Source organism: Ovis canadensis, chromosome 20, assembly GCF_042477335.2.
Source record: "Ovis canadensis isolate MfBH-ARS-UI-01 breed Bighorn chromosome 20, ARS-UI_OviCan_v2, whole genome shotgun sequence".
Lineage (NCBI taxonomy): Eukaryota > Metazoa > Chordata > Mammalia > Artiodactyla > Bovidae > Ovis > Ovis canadensis.
The window spans coordinates 40,571,410-40,590,414 of NC_091264.1; the positions used below are offsets into that span (position 1 = coordinate 40,571,410).

The 19,005-nt window shown below is 41.5% G+C and overlaps 1 protein-coding gene across 1 annotated transcript; it reads right to left on the reverse strand.

Annotated features, from left to right (window-relative positions):
* Nucleotides 1-7,867: 7,867 nt before the first annotated feature.
* Nucleotides 7,868-12,743, reverse strand: LOC138425242 (mamu class II histocompatibility antigen, DR alpha chain). The gene is made up of 5 exons (XM_069562867.1): nt 12,425-12,743; nt 10,135-10,380; nt 9,421-9,702; nt 8,960-9,125; nt 7,868-8,278 (listed from the first exon to the last, which is right to left on the reverse strand). The coding sequence occupies exons 1-4, from the start codon at nt 12,501-12,503 to the stop codon at nt 8,971-8,973; spliced, it is 762 nt and encodes a 253-aa protein (XP_069418968.1). The 5' UTR covers nt 12,504-12,743; the 3' UTR covers nt 7,868-8,278; nt 8,960-8,970.
* Nucleotides 12,744-19,005: the final 6,262 nt, after the last annotated feature.

Consider the following 19,005-nt stretch of genomic DNA (forward strand, 5'->3'; position numbering starts at 1 on the left):
TAGAATTAGTAAAACAATGCTCACCTTTGTCTCCTGCAGGTCTCCTAAACTGAAGTGAATACAATGACACTCACAAGAAGAAAAACCATTGGTTTCAGCTGTTCTCCAGCATGGAAGTGTTACCTGCACTTTTAATCCACAAAGAGATTCTGCAGGTTTGCTCCTGCAGAAAATAGCCTTTCTTGATAGCTTCCTCAGCCCCTGACCCTTGGCCTGGAAATCCCCAGTACTGAAGGCAGTCAATCCTGGGTGTTAATTGGAAGGACTGATGCTAAAGCTGAAACTCCAATACTTTGGCCACCTCATGAGAAGAGTTGATTCATTGGAAAAGACCCTGATGCTGGGAGGGACTGGCGGCAGGAGGAGAAGGGGACGACAGAGGATGAGATGGGGGGATGGCATCACCAACTCAATGGACATGAGTTTGAGTAAACTCCGGGAGTTGGTGATGGACAGGGAGGCCTGGTGTGCTGCGATTCATAGGGTCGCAAAGAGTCAGACACGACTGAGCAACTGAACTGAACTGAACTGGAGGCAGTACTTTATCTTCATTCTTTCCTGCCCTTTTGTATTCAACCCTAAGAGCTTCCCTTGCATCTGAATACCTTTTACTGACATTTCTTTACAAAGCTTTTCTCAAATAAACATGGAATGAGAAGCATCTGCTTTCAAGGAAAAAAAGGTAGAAAAAAATGGGGGTGGGAATTTCCCTCTCTATCTGTCTTTAGCTCTTTTTGGCAGAGCTAATAATAAAATTGACCCAAGACAGATTAGCAGAAGAAAAAGAAACTAATTTTAACTCATGTGCATGGAAGTCTCATAGAAACAGAATCTAAGAAGTGGCCAGAGCAGGTGGCTTTTATGCTTTTTAGACAAAGAAACACATTTGTGAGTAATTGATAGGACCAAGAAACTTCGGTTTAGAGCACTGCAATAGTGAAGAATCTGAACAGAGTTTGGGCTTGAGGTAGTAAATTATAGAAGCAACAAAATTTGTTTACACAGACTTCTTGGTTGAATTCCTGTCTCTGGTGCTGAGTGTGTCTTACTTCCAGAAGCAGGGTGTTCATCTAAACCAATTGTTGTCATTTCAGAGGGCTCCAAAGAGCTTTGGTACCATAGTCCTTGATGCCTCTGCAGAGAAGAATTCAGTGAGAGAGCGAAGCGGAAGATAAGAAGTGATTTACTAGAATGGGACACCTGTGAGGTTTACAGGTGGGTGAGCCAGACATGCCCAGACCGACCCAAGAACTTCCTGAGCTACAATTTCATAAGCAAAGGAAAAGTGGGGAGGGGGAGAAGCCCTTCTTTCTTGAGTAGACTTGTTGTTTTCATCATTAGCTCCTCCTCCAGGTTGCATTCTGGATATTAATAATTTGTAATTTAGATTTTTCCCCTATTTTTAGCTATTTTTTCCCTATTTTTAGTTTTCTTGTCCCTAAGTAGTCAAGCTGGTTAACAATTGAATGTTTTATATGTGTGCAGAGAGCGTGTCCTAGGGATCATTAACTTCCTGAGCTCACTGGGCAGGATGTGGGTCTTAGGACACCACCGTTTTATTGTTTGGGGGCATGTCTTAGGCTACTGCTGTGTGGTTTTGCTGCTCAGCAAGCCTGCTTGGTTTTGTGGTTAAGTGAACCTGCTTTCTCAAGTCATCATTAACTAACAGGGGTTTCTCAAAGTTTTTACTTACAACCCCCTACTGGGATTAACTATTTAATCATCTATTTTGTCCCCATCACATCTTTTGCATGAGAGATTATTTCCTGCTATTAGGGAGACAGAAAGGAGGGTAAGAGTGTCCTTGTGTTAGCCACTTTGTAACATACCATTGTGCCATATTTGGGGACAGACTTCCCTGAGCCCCAACAAGAGAATTTCATCAAGATTCAATCACAGTTTTAATTTTTATTCCTGAATTTCAGTCATGTGTGGGTCCGGTAGATTTCTTTACTTCATTTCTTTGTTTTATCTTGAGTTTTTTGTACTCTGTAATTAGGGATATTTAGTTGAGATAATAGCCAAGTTTTTGGAAGTAAAGTAATACACTTCTAAATAATCCATAGCTTATCAAAGAATAAATTCGATGAGAAATTAGAAAACTATTGGAATGTTAAAATAGACTTTCAAAATTTATGATATACAACCAAAGCAATTTCCAGAGGGAAATCTCCAGAGGGAAGTTTATAGATTTAAAATATAAATGTATATTTATATTTATATGAAAATAAAAACATAAAATTCAGAGATCTAAGCTTTTAAATGAAGAATCTAGGAAAAGTAAATTTAACCGAAAAAATAGAAGAAATGAAATAATAAAGAGAAAATTAAGGCAATTGAAACTAAATGCATGATAAACAGAACTAGGTCTCCTTTCTTTCTTTCATTTTTATTTATTTTTTTTCTTTCTTTCATTTTTAAAATAAATCACCTATAAGGCGGCTAAAAATAGGGAAAAAATCTAAATTACAAATTATTAATATCCAGAATGCAAAAATATTCCTAAAGAGTCTTCAGACATTAAAAAGATACCCAGTTCAGTTCAGTTCAGTTGCTCAGTTGTGTCCGACTCTGTGCAACCCCAGGAACTGCAGCACACCAGGCCTCCCTGTCCATCACCAACTCCTGGAGTCCACCCAAACCCATGTCCATTGAGTTGGTGATGCCATCCAACCATCTCATCCTCTGTTGTCCCCTTCTCCTGCCCTCAATCTTTCCCAGCATCAGGGTCTTTTCCAATGAGTCAGCTTTTCGCATCAGGTGGCCAAAGGATTGGAGTTTCAGCTTCAACATCAATCCTACCAATGAATACCCAGGACTGACCTCTTTTAGAATGGGCTGGTTGGATATCCTTGCAGTCCAAGGGACTCTCAAGAGTCTTCTCCAACACCACAGTTCAAAAGCATCAATTCTTCAGCACTCAGCTTTCTTTATAGTCCAACTCTCACATCCATATGTGACCACTGGAAAAACCATAGCCTTGACTAGACGAACCTTTGTTGACAAAGTAATGTCTCTGCTTTTTAATATGCTATCTAGGTTGGTCATAACTTTTCTTCCAAGCAGTAAGCCTCTTTTAATTTCATGGCTGCAATCACCATCTGCAGTAATCTTGGAGCCAAATAAATAAATAAATAAATAAAGTCAGCCACTGTTTCCACTGTTTCTCCATCTATTTGCCATGAAGTGATGGGACCAGATGCCATGATCTTAGTTTTCTGAATGTTGAGCTTTAAGCCAACTCTTCCACTCTCTTTCACTTTTATCAAGAAGCTCTTTAGTTCTTCAGTTTCTGCCATAAGGGTGGTATCATCTGCATATCTGAGGTTATTGATAGTTCTCCCAGCAATCTTGATTCCAGCTTGTGCTTCATCCAGCCCAGCGTTTCTCAAGATGTACTCTGCATATAAATTAAATAAGCATGGTGACAATATATAGCCTTGATGTACTCCTTTTCCTATTTGGAACTAGTCTGTTGTTCCATGTATGGGACAATATAAAGAACTTTGTGCCAGTGGATTTGATATTTTAGGTGAAATTCACTGAAAAAACATTACATTTTATGATCTATTTCTGTGTAACAAATCATCCCAAACTTAGTGACTTAAAACTACAGCTGTTTGAGGATTAGTCTTTGTTCAGGGAGCCGACTGGGCTTAGTGTGTGGTTTTCACGGAAGGTCTCTCGCGTGGCTACAGTCAGACAGTGACTGGGGCTGGGGTCCTCTGGAGGCTCTTCTGGGACACTGGACACACTCTCCCTCTGCATGAAGTCCCATGCGGCCCCATCAGCAATGAAGACAAACGTCTTACCTGATGGCTCAGGACTCCCAAGAGAGGGAAGTCAAACTTAGCCTCAAAATGTGTGTGGAGTCATTTCCATCACATTCTAATGATCTAAGGGAGTAGAGGTCAGTCCAGATTTATGGGGAAGGGATATATAATCTATGTCTTCATGAGATAAATGCCAAAGAATTTGTAGTCTTCTTTAATCTACCACATGAAAGTGTGTTAGTCACTTAGTTGTGTCCGACTCTTTGTGATCCCATGGACTATAACCTACCAGGCTCCTTGGTCCATGGGATTCTCCAGGCAAGAATAGTAGAGTGGGTTGCCATTTCCTTCTGCAGGGGATCTTCCCAATCCTGGAATCAAACCCAGATCTCCCACATTGCAGGCAGATTCTTTATCTTCTGAGCCACCAGGAAAGCCCATATGATTTACCTTATATGATTTACCAAAACTGACTCAAAATAGACAATCTGTGTAGCCGTACATCTGATAAAGCAGTTTAGATTATCCAGCAATTGAAATCCAAGGCCTGGTTTGCTTAAATGTTAAATTTTACTAAATTTGTTCAATCCATCTGAAATTGTTTTTTATTAACATTTGAGTATGTGTCACAGTAACTTTTCTTAAATAGACATTCAAATGACCTAGTGGCATTGATTGAAAAGACACTCTTTCCCCCATTGCTCTGCAGTCTCACTATAGACCAGAGCATTGTGTTTGTGGGCGGCTGTTTCTAGAATTTCTTTTTTGTTCTGTTGTGCAGTTTGCTTATACTTGAGCCAACACCACCCTAGATTAATATATAACATTAACTCATATAGCTTTCATTATCTTGTATTTATTTCTTCCAGCTTTTTTCCTAATTTTTCAAAATTTTATTGGCTAATCTAAGACTATAGTATTTACATGTGAACTTTTAATATCAGGTTGGCAGTCCTCCCATACCATCACTACAACCACCAAAACCCCAAAACACTGAAGAAATAAAACTAGCAAGGAATCAAGCAAGCAAAATCCCTTCCCATGATGTTAATGAGATTTTTCATTTCAGTTCAGTCATGTCCGACTCTTTGCAACCCCATGGACTGCAGCACACCAGGCTTCCCTGTCCATCACCAACTCCCAGAGCTTGTTCAAACCCATGTCCATCAAGTTGGTGATGCCATCCAACCATCTCATCCTCTGTCATCCCCTTTTCCTCCTGTCTTCAATCTTTCCCAGCATCAGGGTCTTTTTAAATGAGTCCGTTCTTCACATCAGGTGACCAAAGGATTAGAGTTTCAGCTTCAGCATCAGTCCTTCCAATGAATATTCAGGACTGATTTCCTTTAGGATGGGCTGGTTGGATCTCCTTGCAGTCCAAGGGACTCTCAAGAGTCTTCTACAATACCACAGTTCAATAGCATCAATTCTTCAGCACTCAGCTTTCTTTATAGTCCAACTCTCACATCCATACATGACTACTGGAAAAACCATAGCTTTGACTAGACAGACCTTTGTTGGCAAAGTACTGTCTCTGCTTTTTAATATGCTGTCTAGGTTGGTCATAGCTTTTCTTCCAAGGAGCAAGCATCTTGTAATTTCATGGTTGCAATCACCATCTGCAGTGATTTTTGAGCCCCCCAAAACAAAGTTTCTCACTGTTTCCATTGTTTCCCCATCTATTTTTTTTTTTTACTGAATATAGATTTACAGACAATTGATTATCTTTCAAATATTTACTCCTACTGTCTCCAAACTTTATATTCTAATCATTTATGTAGATCCATTAATTTCTCCTAATGATGATTTGTAGTTTTAACTATAGAAATCTTACTCATTTTAATCATATTATTCCTTGCTAACTGTCATCTTTTGGATGCTATTATGAATGGTATCATTTTCTTGATTCCAAGGTAGGCTCCCCACCCCCCAAAAAACCCTGCTACAAATAGCAAGAAAGTTCATCAAGGCTGAAGAATTAAAAACCAACCAAAAAATATCTACTTGGCAATGAAGCCATTAAACAAAAATTAAATATACAACATCATTTATAATCAGATAAGCTGGGGCCCACCAAAGTGTTTTCAAGAGTTTGAGGAAACATGAACTCAAATCCAGCAGTGCCAAATTAAAAGTGGTTAGGAGCACTCGACAAACACAAGTTGGGGAAAGGACTTTTATAGAACTGAGGCAGAAGGAAAGAAAGAAAATTATTTGACTAGCTATAACTTAAGTGGCTGCCTGAGTTGAAAAAGTGTTAAGTGGGTGTTTGTGATTGGTTGTTCTTAAATTCGTTTTCTGGGATATGAGTGCGTTAACAGGTATTAGAACTGACTTGGGTTTAGGCTTGCTTATGTCGGTTACCAAGGCATTTGAGCCACCTCAGTCTAATGGCCTCCTTGTGTAATCACTTTAACAGTTTCCCCCCTTTTTGGGCATCCTCTCACATTTCGATATTTGTTACTAGCTCACTCTCAGTCATCATTAGGGTAACTCATTTCACTGTGAAATTAAGAGGTTACGAAATAACGTTTGAAGAAGTTTTTTCTGCTGCTCATCGTATTGTTCATTTTCCTGTTTCTAAAGGTACGATGAGATCATCTGATGTATTACCATATTAGAGTTCCCGTGAATACCTGTAAGACCCTTGAGAGAACACGGCTCATCAGGGGGACAGCTGATAACTACCAGAAGGAAAATACCCGGAGACTGAAATTTGGTACCAAATAAAATACTTTATGGGAAGAGGGATTAATCTCTTTTAGCCAAATGGCTTAATTTTTTGTATTTGAGTTTCTACTAAACCGGAAGTATTTACTATAGTAGACTCCTGTGGGCAACAAATAATTTAAGTTCTATTATTTAAAATCACCTATTGGCTCAAAATAATCTTTATGCCAAAGAGGCATATTTTGTGATGGCATATTCTGCTGTCCTTTCGAGGTCATGCTGCCTTGATTTGGCTTGCTTTTGTTTTGCTTCTCTTAAAACTTTGAAGAAAATAGTGGAATTTATAATATATGGAATATTACTATCACTAAGCATGATATCTAAATTTGCTTGCATTTTCATTTATTTATTTATTTTCATAATAATTCAATGTGATGCAAATTAGCTTCAGTCTATGTTAAGAAAAGATAAAGTTTATGTAAAAAAAAGGTTAAGAGTCTGCCTGCAATGCAGGAGACCTGGGTTTGATCCCTGGTTTGGGAAGATCCCCTGGTGAAGGAAATGGCAACCCACTCCAGTAATGTTGCCTGGAGAATCCCATGGACACAGGAGCCTGGCAGGCTACTGTCCATGGGGTTGCAAGAGTTGGACACAACTTAGCAACAAAACCACCACCACCAGATGTTAAGGAAAGGGCTTCCCAGGTGGTGCTTGTGATAAAGAATCCACCTGCCAATGCAGGAGACATAAAAGACGAAAGACATAGGTTTGATCCCTGGGTCAGGAAGATCTTCTGAAGGAGGGCATGGCAACCCACTTCAGTGTTCTTGCCTGGAGAATCCCCATGGACAGAAGAACCTGGGGGGCTATAGTCCACAGAGTTGCACAGAGTTGGACATGATTGAAGCGACTTAGCACACACACATGCATGTTGAGAAGATAGACAATGCTAACCCTTAGTGTCCAATCTCATCCTTCCTTAAGCCTAAAATGCATGGTGCTGCTGTGCCAACCCTCTTACGTATATGCATGTGCTTCTGTCGTGCCCACCACTCCACCACCATCTGTTCCCCACCACCTGTGTCCTCCACTATCAGAATCTGCCTTAAGGTTTGAGATTCACTTTATTCATGATCCAAATATCACATTGATTCAGAGGCATAAGAATCCAAACCAGACTATGAATTTGTTGTTAAGTCATCTCTCAACAAATAAACCTTACTCTAGTGTTTTGCAGATGAGGACCAGACCGTGACAACTGGATTGCTGGCAGATCCTCCAAATGAGAGTAGAGTTCTAATGAACTAGGATATCTCTGATTAACGACAAAGCCTATAGATACATTCACCATTTAGACATTACAGGATGAAAGGATCATCTATATTCCCCAGCCTCCATGAAGAACTGACTCAGACACCAAAAACTTCAACCTGAGACCCACTTGAAGTTTACTGTATTCAGAAAAATGACAATCACAGTTTGAAGAAACTCCAAGTAATAAGTATACAAGAGATGCCCCCATAGAACTTTCCAAAGGTTCCATAGCAGGAAAAATAAGGATCCTATGGGGTCTATTCCAAAGGCATTACATGGTGATAATAAGAAGACAGTGGAGAATGGAGGGAAAACCAATACAAGAAGGAGCAGTAGACAGGGAATAACTCGACATTAGAACCTGGAGATTGTGGAAGGCATCTTACTCTTAGCATAAGTAAAGGACTGGGAAATGCTGAAGCATGGTTGTCTTCAGGTGAACAGTTGGAGCATTGCCAGGTTTGTAAAGCTATTAAGGCAGAAATATCTTCATTGATCTTCTCTCTAACAAAGTCCATTACCTGTAGCAGAACACACGTAGTTACTATAGCGTTTAAGATGAATATTTTGAGCTCTTATCTTCAGATTCCTTACTCTTACTCCTTAACCCCTGACTTTGGAAAAGCCTCTTAATATTTGTGCGACCTCTCATAAATGCAACCTTTCCAACATGAACTGCTATTTCCTACCTTCCCTGAAAGAATGAGGGATCAGGCCATGTTTCACTTTCTCTTAGATCTTCTGACACCCTTTTTTTTTTCTCTCAGAATGGAGGGGCAAAAGCAGGCATGGGTCTCCAAGAGATTTCCACTTCATACAGTTACCCTACACCCCCAAAAAGTGACATTCTGGAAATGCTTCAAAGCTGATGTCTTATCTCAGGAAATATAAAGCCAGGAAGTGTTGTAATTTTGAGGCTGGCTTTCCCAGATCATTGGACTCACTATTTTAATGTGAAACAACTATTTTGGGTACTGGAGATAGTTTCCAAGACTGAAGGCATGATCTCTGGTGACATGTATGGAATGGGGTGTTTGGGGATATCAGATGATGACAATGTCTGATTCTGTCCAGTGTGATAAATCAGGAGCCATGACTTCTGGGATGGTTTTCCTTTAAAGGCATTGCATGTCCTTTTCCTCACTCTTTTCCTCCACTTGAATCATTCCAGAGATGTCATCCTCTGACCACAGCAGACTCACCTGCAGGTGCCTCACAGAGGCCCTCGGCCTTCAACAGTGTTGGCTTTGCGCACGCCCTTGATGATGAAGATGGTCCCTGCAATGATGCCCACCAGAGCCACAATCAGGCCCAGGGCACACACCGCATTCTCTGTCGTCTCTGGGAGGGGGGCTGGAGCTTCATACTCTGGGGAAAAATAAGTCAGAGTACATAAGAAATGCATGTGGTAGGCAGCAGCACTTAGCACAAAATATATGATGCTTAGTCAAAAGAATATTTTTTTTTTTCACCAATTAAATGAGAGGAAGACAGGATGATGTCAGGGAATTACAGACGAGAAGAGGGGAAAGCAGAGCAATGGGAGAAGACCAGAAACCAGAACTGGAGCAGTTGTGAAGCAGATCCTCGGGGTCCCTAAGGACCAGACACATGCATCACAGGAGGAGCAATGAAGTAAAGGAGACTGAAGGGCGGTTCTCACCCCAGTGCTTGAGAAGAGGCTCGTTCAGACCCCAGTGCTCCACCTTGCAGTCATAGACATCCTCTGTTGTGGGCAGGAAGGGGAGGTAGTGGAACTTGCGGAAAAGGTGGTCATCCCTGGGCAGGAAGACCGTCTGTGACACTCCGTCAGTGACAGGTATGCCATTTCGAAGCCACGTGACACTGATCACGGGTGGCGAGAACTTGTCAATGAAGCAGATGAGTGTGTTGGGCTCTCCCAGTTCCACAGGCTTGTTTGGGAGCAGAGTCACTTCTGGAGGAACTGGGAGACAAGCGACAGAAATTAGCCTTCCCTGCTTAGCCCTGCCCCTCTTCCTCCCCTCAAGGCTGACATAGTAGCTGAAACTGTCTTGGGAATCTATGCTGTGGTCTCAGATACCCAGCTCTTATTCCCTCCCCCATGAAAGGGGAACCAGTACTGGGCATAACATATTCAATGACCTCATTCCTGGCTCCCCCAGCATGGACTCAGGGCAAAGGCTTTATGAGAGACCATGATTGCCAAAGGCAAGATGTGAGCACATCAAGAAAGGAGAAAATTCATGAAGTTTTTGGGCCGGTGGCATAAGAATGTGGGGTTTGCATACGACAAGAATAGGCCCTGAGGGGAAAGTCTCAGTAACAAAAACCAAAGAGCTCAAGCATCTGTTTAAAGCTACAATTCCCAAGTCTAGGAGGACTGGAGCAGAGGTACCATTGGTGTTCGGGGTGTTGTTGGAGCGCTTTATCATGATGTCCAGGTTGGCTTTCATCACAGCCATATTGGCCAGGGCACCCTGAGCCTCAAAGCTGGCAAAACGTCCAAATTCTGGAAGCCGCCACACTGTCTCCTTCTTCTGCATATCCACGTGGAAAATCTCATCACCATCAAAGTCAAACATAAACTCGGCTGATTCCTCAGGGTTCAGATAGAACTCAGCCTGGATGATCACATGGTCCTCTGAAACGACAAGAAAGGGGGTCAGGGTGGGAACCAGGAGAGGAAGATGGAGAAGAACCCAGGATGTGAGATGCACATATGTGGGCAGGGGTGGTAGAAAGAGAGGGCCACGTGGGAAGGAGGAGTGGTGGAGAGGAGGGATGGGTTGAAGGACAAGGCCTGCGTGGAGGACATTCATGTTGAGCAGAGCTAGGGGTGGAGAAGCAAAGGGACAATGTGTGGGCTGAAGGAAATGAGGGCTGAAAACCCGGAGTCCCATGAAACTTTTGTTTGATTCCTTGTTACTGACTGAGAAATGATTCCCTCTTTGGAAATCCAGTAGCAGCTCTTATAAGACAAATGTTCCCTCACACTCTTGACCTAGAAATTAAATCTCCTTAAGCCAGAATCCCAGGGCATGTCTCAGAGCACTGCAGCTCTAAGAAGAGAGAAACACTGTTTAAAAAGTTGTGTATGAACTTGAAATCAAATTAAATCTCAAACTCTCATTCAGCTACCTAGTGATCTTGAGTAGATCACTTTATCTACTTGTATGTAGGTTTTTCATTATATTGTACTGTGGCTTTGTTTCTATGCTGCGTTTGTTTTTAAGATGAAATGAGACTAGTTTTGAGTAATTTCTTAGTATATCATCAGGACTACAGCAAGTACTTTAGCATCAGAAATAGCTTTGTGTTTAAGGACCAGAGCCATGAAATGTATGAATGGAGATGATGGTACCCAAATAATTCAGTGTGAGACCTTGTAGCATTGTAGAGCACTGACTTTCCTATATCCATACCCACATCCTGCATCCCTCTGAGGGGATGATTATATTTGGATTGACCTCATCACCATTCCCTTGTATCTTAAAGATATTTAAATTAGACTGTCATTAAGGGACACATTCTGTTATGGTTGACAGGGAGAATAATCTGTACTAAAGGAATAACTGATTTCAAACAAGAAAGCTACAATTGAATAGTATGTTGCCTTTGTGGTGTATGCAAATGAGAGGTGGGTTTTAAACTCTGACTGTACATTGATAGGTAGGGATTTATTTCGCATCTGCAGCTATTAACACACACACACGCGCACACACACACACACACACACACACGCACACATTCTAACTTCCTTTTTTCACTCCAGGGGAAGTTATCCTTTATGGTAGGCATCCTCATATATGGCTCTTTCTGGGCAATAGAAACCTACAGCTGTCATCATGAGTCTTTACTTATTTCCAGCCTATCTACCACCTTGCCACCCTCTTTGGGGGTCACTCCAGGTGAGGAATATTTTTTCATAATAAACGCACACAATATTTGCTCTGAAGATGGGAGAGAATAACATCAGACTCTCCATTTCTTTCTCGTTTTTCCACTCTCTGGAAATATTACTAAGCCATAGTGACCAAAAGGCCCTGTAAGTTCCATTCTAATTGGGGCTGTTACTGTCCCAAGAGGCTGTCTATTAAATGCGACTCATATCAGCATACCTGTCCTTCCCCCTCCCTTGGGTGGATGGTTGCTTTTTGATGGCTTTCCTTTCTAATGGTCTTCAATATAATGTCTGTGCTCCAAATAGGCTGCTGGGATTCATAGGCCAAAAAATAGCTACCAAGGTAAAAATAGCTTAGAACAGGTGCCAAGAAATTCTGATATTTTTTTTTTCTGATTTAATCCTCACAAAATTACTGGAGGTTTTAACTTTTACTAATTTTCCAGGAATGAAAAATGAAAGTACAGAAAGTTAACTTGTTAATGCCTGTCAGAAAATATCTCCCTGCAAGTTTGGTTTATATCAAAGTCAATAGCATGAATCAGAACACAGCTCAATTTTGCTCCTCTAATTTTAGTTATATTTCTTGGTTTTACTTACTTCAATTTGTGGTGAGGAGAGAACTCTTCCAATTACAATTTATTATAATTCTAGAGTTAGACCCACATAATACCTGTCACATTTCTCTTTCATTATAAAGACTGTCTTGCAAACGTCCACAGTTCATTTCTCCAAAGCTCTCAGAACTTATTTATTCCTAGTTTTGAACTCTCTCAGCACTTACCTTTAATAGCCCACGATTCCTGTAGGCTGATCAGGACAGTGATGAAAAGTCCTAATATTGGGACCCTAGTTATGGCCATTTTCTTCTTTGGTGTCTTGATGAGGGTCCGTGTCTTGATGAGAGCTCAAGGTGGATTAGAACAGACAGGAATATGAGATAAGAGAATGTAGGGTGTCATAGAGTCTGACTGATTAAAAATTTAAACTCAGTTGAGCTGCAGCCAATCAGAAAAATCTTTTGAGATGACACTGCTGTTGCTAAGGGAAAGACTCTTGCAAAGGGTCCAGGAAAGGAGAAGCTTTGTGCATTTGATGAAAAGGAACTTCTTAATTAACCAAACTCACAACCAAACCAAAAGAATGAAAAACTGAGCTTTCAAGAATAGTGGACAATCATCCACAGACTCTTCCAACTCAAGCCAAGTTCTAGAAAGGGATCTACCTGAAGCACATTAGTGAGAATAGAATCAATGGGAATATCCTAAGGTGAGAGTTAATGGCAAATCATGGTTCTGTGCTGTGACAGCTGGGGAATTTATTTAAGGGACAACAGGTCATATAAAGACAAGGTACAGTGTCAGGCTATGAGGAATGCCTGAATCTTGGCAGTGCCGAGTGACAAAGCTTCACTTAAGATGCCACTTTTTACTTGAGGATTCTCCTCAAGTGTCTTAAACTCCAAGATGGCCAGTTCTGTCCAAGAGCTTGGGATCCCTGGCTCTTTCGTATATAGAGAACATTGGAGGAGAAACTGAGCTCCAACACACCCAAAGCTGGAGAGAGATGGAAAGCTGTACCTTGGAACATAGGTTGTGGTTACTGGAGACAGTAGATTGGAAAGAGAGAGCCTATTCCTAATTCTTATTACTCACATATCACTCGAGATTGGAGAAGACTGTTGGGCACACACTTATTTTTGAAGACTCAGATAGATGAATATCTATCTATCTATCTATCTATCTATCTATCTATCTATATATATATATATATACAGGGCAGAACTTATTTTAACTGGAAGATTAAAGATAATAACCTGCAGGAATGCTTTACCATTCTTTCCTCGCGATGAAAGTTCTGATTCAAAGAAGTTATTTTGATGCTCACCATTGAGAATACAGAAAGTTATGTCATGTTGATGGACCTTCATGTTTTTGAAAATATAGCAAAGTAGAAAAATTGTTAAGCCACCCAGAAAAGGCTTGGATCCAGATACTTCCAAGGAGGAGAGATCTGGCAGTGCCACGGCTCATGAGATGGTGAGTTCACCACTTAAGATCTCAATGGATACTTAGGGTGGATAGTTCACACTCTTTTCTACACTGCTGAGGCCTTACCCTGCCCTACAACTCTCCTCACAATTCATGAGTCAACACTCTATACATGGTTGATTGTAATTAAGAGTTTTGAACATCCTCTGATAGGGACTTCTATATCCCTGGGAGGATGCACGAACAGTTTTGCCTTAACATTGTTGAGGACTGTGCTTCCTGAAGATAGTGGAATGAGCCAGATGAGAGTTCTACAGAGTAAGTTGCTGCTTATCATGTGGTCTTATACTGCAGGCTCATCATCAACTCTATCCCAACCTCCTGTAATGACACTTAACCAAGAATGACCTTTCCATGCCTGCCCTTTGCTGGCTGCCATAATGGCTTGTTCTTACAAGATGCTCAATAAATGCATAGTAAACTCAGAGACTACACATCTTTGCATTTTTCGTCTTATAATAGCACCTTCAACCCAAGTGTTGTCCAGCAACGTATGATGTCATTCAGTCCTAAGGCACTGATTGGTTCTCTTCCTGAGATTACTAAATTGGAGAGTCTTTAGAACAGACTTTCAGTTCCCTTTCTATGTGATGAGAAAGAAGTTTCTATTTGGACATTAATCACGGTTCCCTGTTTTTTCCTGACCTCTAACTTCCTGTGCGTTTGAGGGAATTTTTGAGGGTACCTGATTGAGGTCGTCTCTGACATTAAAAGGTAAGGAGCTTCTGTACTAGTCAGAACTCATTCAGGAAATAGAAATCCCTGAGGACACCCTACACAGAGTTATTTATTACAATTCTACTCTATTAAGGGAATTATATCTTCAAACTGTTAGGAAGCCTGGGGGTGCACAGGTCAGTGCAGACCCGTAACTCTGAGAGGGAGGGACCTGTAGGGGCCACTGCTGACATCACGGCTCCTCTAGAACCCAAGAGGAAGGAAGGTCTTGGGAAACCAAGGATGCTGCCAAGATTTTCGTCTGTGAACCCTTGTGTCCACTACCTGAGAAACTCTCAGCCTGTCTGTGCTTCCCGAATCTCACGATACTAAGTTTCACTGGCAGAATGTAGGCCACATTCAGAAGCCGGGGGCCAGGGAGATCCTGGGAGATGCAATATTCTTAATTTTATTCCTTACCATATAGACAAGGGGCTTCCCAGGTGGCTCAGTGGGAAATGAATCTGCCTGCCAATGCAAGAGATGCTAGTTCAGTCCCTGGGTTGGGAAGATCCCCTAGAAAAGGAAATGGCAACCCACTCCAGTATTCTTGCCAGGATAATTCCATGGACAGAGGAGCCTGGTGGACTCCATCCATGGGGTTGAAAAGAGGCGGACACGACTGAAGTGCTGAGCCATATGCCCTGTGCCACTCTGGGAAGATGAGAGTCTGAGAATTTGATCCATTTTCTCTTTACCCCATTTGATATCTGATGTTTCAAAGACCTGAGCTTGTACAGGCTCTCAGGAGTTCGAAGTCACTTTTCTTTGTGTAGTTTTTGTAAATAAGAAGTTACACACACACACACACACTCATGTCAGGGGAGGAGTTGGAAACTTCAAATCCACCTCTCAGAATATTTCCACAGGCTCCACTGCTATGATTTGAGCATCGAGGGCCAGTTGGTTCTTCTCAATTTCTTTGTCTGTTCTAACAGGTGTGGACTGAACTTGGTAATTAAAAGACTGTGAAGAAAAGATTAGTTTGGAAAAAACCCCAGTGAAGCCTGAGAGCTGCTGCCTTCAACAGCTGCCTCCTTGTGTCCAATCAATGACTGATTCACTCCTTTGGCACCGTTTCCTGTTCCCTCCATATTTTGGCAAATTATTTTCAGCACCATTTCTAATTCCATATGTCGTATTTGCCAATCTGTGGCAAAGTGAAGTGTGAGGAATGGCTACTTAGGCCTGCTGACTGACTGGCTTAGAATGAGGAAGGTGGTAAAGAAAATGATTTTTTAAAAAAGTATTTTATAGTTAGTTTTCAAGTCTGAATGTTAGGATAAATAAAAGACATTTTCCAAAAAAATGGAGGTCATGACAAGAAGGTGGCTCTTCTTTGCATTAACATAGCATGGGTAAAGCACAGACTGAAAGCGAGAGGTTTGTTAGGTGATCACAGTAGATCCAGGGAGACCATGAGTGGGTGAATGGCATCTAAGACACAGGTCATTTCAAGACTTGGATAGGATGATACATGAGAAATGGCCAGTGCTGGAAAATGTTTTATAATGTCAACACCAATGTTTTTATCAAACCATGAGAGTCTTTTCTGGTACACTCTTTCTCCCTTACCAATCAAAATACTTTAATTTTAATGGTGATGGTGGTGTAATCTCTAAAGCTTCTCTGACTCTCGTGACCCTATGGACTGTAGCCTACCAGGCTCCTCTGTGCGTGGGATTCTCCAGGCAAAAATACTGGAGTGGGTTGCCAGTTCCTTTCCCAGGGGATCTTCCCAACCCAGGGATAGAACCCGGGTCTCCTGCATTGCAGGTGGAGCCTTACTACTGAGCCACTAGGGAAGCCCAATAAGATACTTAATATCATATTAAATGTCACCATTGTGTTTTCCACCATTATATTTCCAGTTTATTCTGAGGAAACCGAGATTTACAGAAGTCTGGTCTTTTGGTCCATGTTCTCACTTAGAAAGTGGGAAGGTAGTTTTGTAAATCACATCTCTAACTGTAGCCCATAATACATGGAGTCAAACAGCAAGTCCATTCGAAACACCAAAACCACACCAACCACAAATGCAAGCCTCAGGTGGGGATGACAGTTGCTTTGTCTTATACACTGTGTTTATTGGTGAATATTTTAAAGGTTCTCAGGAAGCATCACTTTCCTTCCCCCCTGCCCCTCTCAAAGCATAGTAAAAATGGGCCTAGGCTTCCCTCTTGTGGTCAATAGTATTTAATTCTTCACATCAGGTTTTTTTTTTTTTTTTTTTTTAATTGAGCATCTAGAAGGTTCGTGAACGATCCGAAGTTTTTAAAATCAGGATGTTTTAACTAATTTTTTCCCCTCATGTACATACTCAGAAATTCCAGGTGTGTTTGATCTAATTAGGTTGCTTAAATGATCTGCAATTTAAAAACCTTGAAAGTCTTTCTATACTTAGCATCACAATGCATTTTTTGGATAACAAAATACAGAATGTGCTTCTTTTAAATATTTTGAAAAAGAAAGTGATGCTTAGTATAGTAAAGGAAGAAATAACGGTAAATCATTTTCATTCTTGTGGGTAAAAGTTTAATAACCTTTCTACTTCTCCAGGACAAGTTTAATCTTAGGCTAATTTCCCAGCTCTTTTCCAGAAACCAAAGAAAGGAAGAATGTCAGCTACATTTCTAGACAAAATTGACTATGGTAAAAATGACCTCTGCTTGACAAGTTGTATCTTGGCTAGGAGGGATTTCTGATGAACTATAACAATGTGGAAACCCGTAGCATGGGCATCTCTGAATGCAGTGATCCTTGCAATTGGCCATGTGCTTACTAGGGGTCTGGAAGCGAGGCTCATGAACTTTATACAAGAGGCACTGATTCCAAATGGAAGAAGACTCTAGGGGAGATAACACTTTCACGGGTATAAATTCATCTCACACCTAAGCTGCCCCCTGCAGGGGGCAGGTGGGCAGAGACTAGGGCCTGGTCTGCATCACGGGTTGTTCCAAGAACTTCTCCCATTGAACAGAATTATCAGATGCTGCCTGCTTGAAATGCTTTGATCCTGTTACCCTTCTGAGTGACTCTGAGAGCTAAATGAGCCTGCATATTTGATCAAAGCTAAGAAGATCCCCTGGTCCCTCATTTTATTCATTTTTTACACATATATGCATATATGAGACATTATCAGTGTTATTAGAGTGTTATTATCTAATAAGTGTCTGCTGCTACATTTACACAGATAAAGGAGTTATTAATGTCCCATCTGGTTTTGATCACTCTCCCCCACTTTTATATAGTAAGACCACAGCCCTAAAAGAGTCTCCTTATCAACACCACTCTGGGATTTATCAAAGTGGCAGAAAGTTTGGGGCAGATAGCTCCCCTACATGTTCATGGTTAAGTTTAATAACCAGTGGGCTTAACTTTCATGTGACATTTAATATTTGTATTTCTTTGTGATTTCTCTTAACCTACATCACGTGATAACACTATGAAATTAAAAAAAAATTTTTTTGGAATCTTTGAATATCCTAAAGATGCTATTTCTATTCTTTAGGCATATATATCTTTTCTTTTTTGGCATAAAGTCACTCTTGCTGTCTATCAATACTGCTTTTGAAGTCAAGAAATTCTACCACTTCTCTTCGTGAATTGCTTTTCTCCTACCTAATGGATGCCTTATGTTTTTAACATATTGCAGCCAACACATTTCTATCTACTCAGAAAACACTCACAGCAGAGGAAAGCACCTCTTCTTCTGGAGTTACCCTGTCTGGCATTGTCCTGATGCTCAGTGTCCAGGAAATGTAACATCACCACAGCCTCCTCCCTAGTACAGAGCTGAGACTTTCCTTAGCTCGCTTTCTAGAACCCGCATAGGAAGAATAGGCAAAGGGCCCTCCATCCCTCACATGGATTGATGCTCACCTGGACTCTGCAGTATCCCTGGGATTCTGGGAAGTGTTGGGGAATACAGTGAACTGGAAGTCTCCTATGAAAAAGTGAGATAACGGTCAGCATCATCAAAGCTTTAGGTGCGTAAAGTCCATGATCTGGAAAACCTAGTCTTGGGTAGGAGCTTTGATCACCCTTGGGGTGGGTCCCCACAGTGACCCTGCATGACCGGTGGAAGCATGTTCCACCCATATCTACTTGCACTGGGCCATGCATGGTCATGCACTGGTGCACTCACTCCGCATCATTAAACCACCAGGCACTGGATGACGTTGTCCCCACGTGTCCCCTCATCCCGCTGGTTTCAGCGGCACCCTCGCTGCACCTGGGTAGAACTTCTGTCGAGCTTCTGTGACACTGATGTCACATGTGGGGAAATAACACAGCATATTCAGCTGCAGCGTGGGCTGTTTAGCCCTGGGGGAAGCAGCAACGGAACTGCTGACAGTGGTCAGCAGCCAGAGACCCGTGCTTGCGTGTGCTTAGCCTTGTAGCCTTGTCTGGAGGCCAAGAGGAAGAGCCAAGAGCGATGATCTGACCCTTAATCACACTGCACAAGGAACCGGAGCTTCTGCTTTGTACTGGTTCCCACTCAGAGAAGGTGGAAGGATACCGTTTCAAGCAGGAAAGGCTGTGCAGTGCCGGGCAGGGAGATAAGGGTGGAGGGGAGAAGTATGGCTGCCAATGA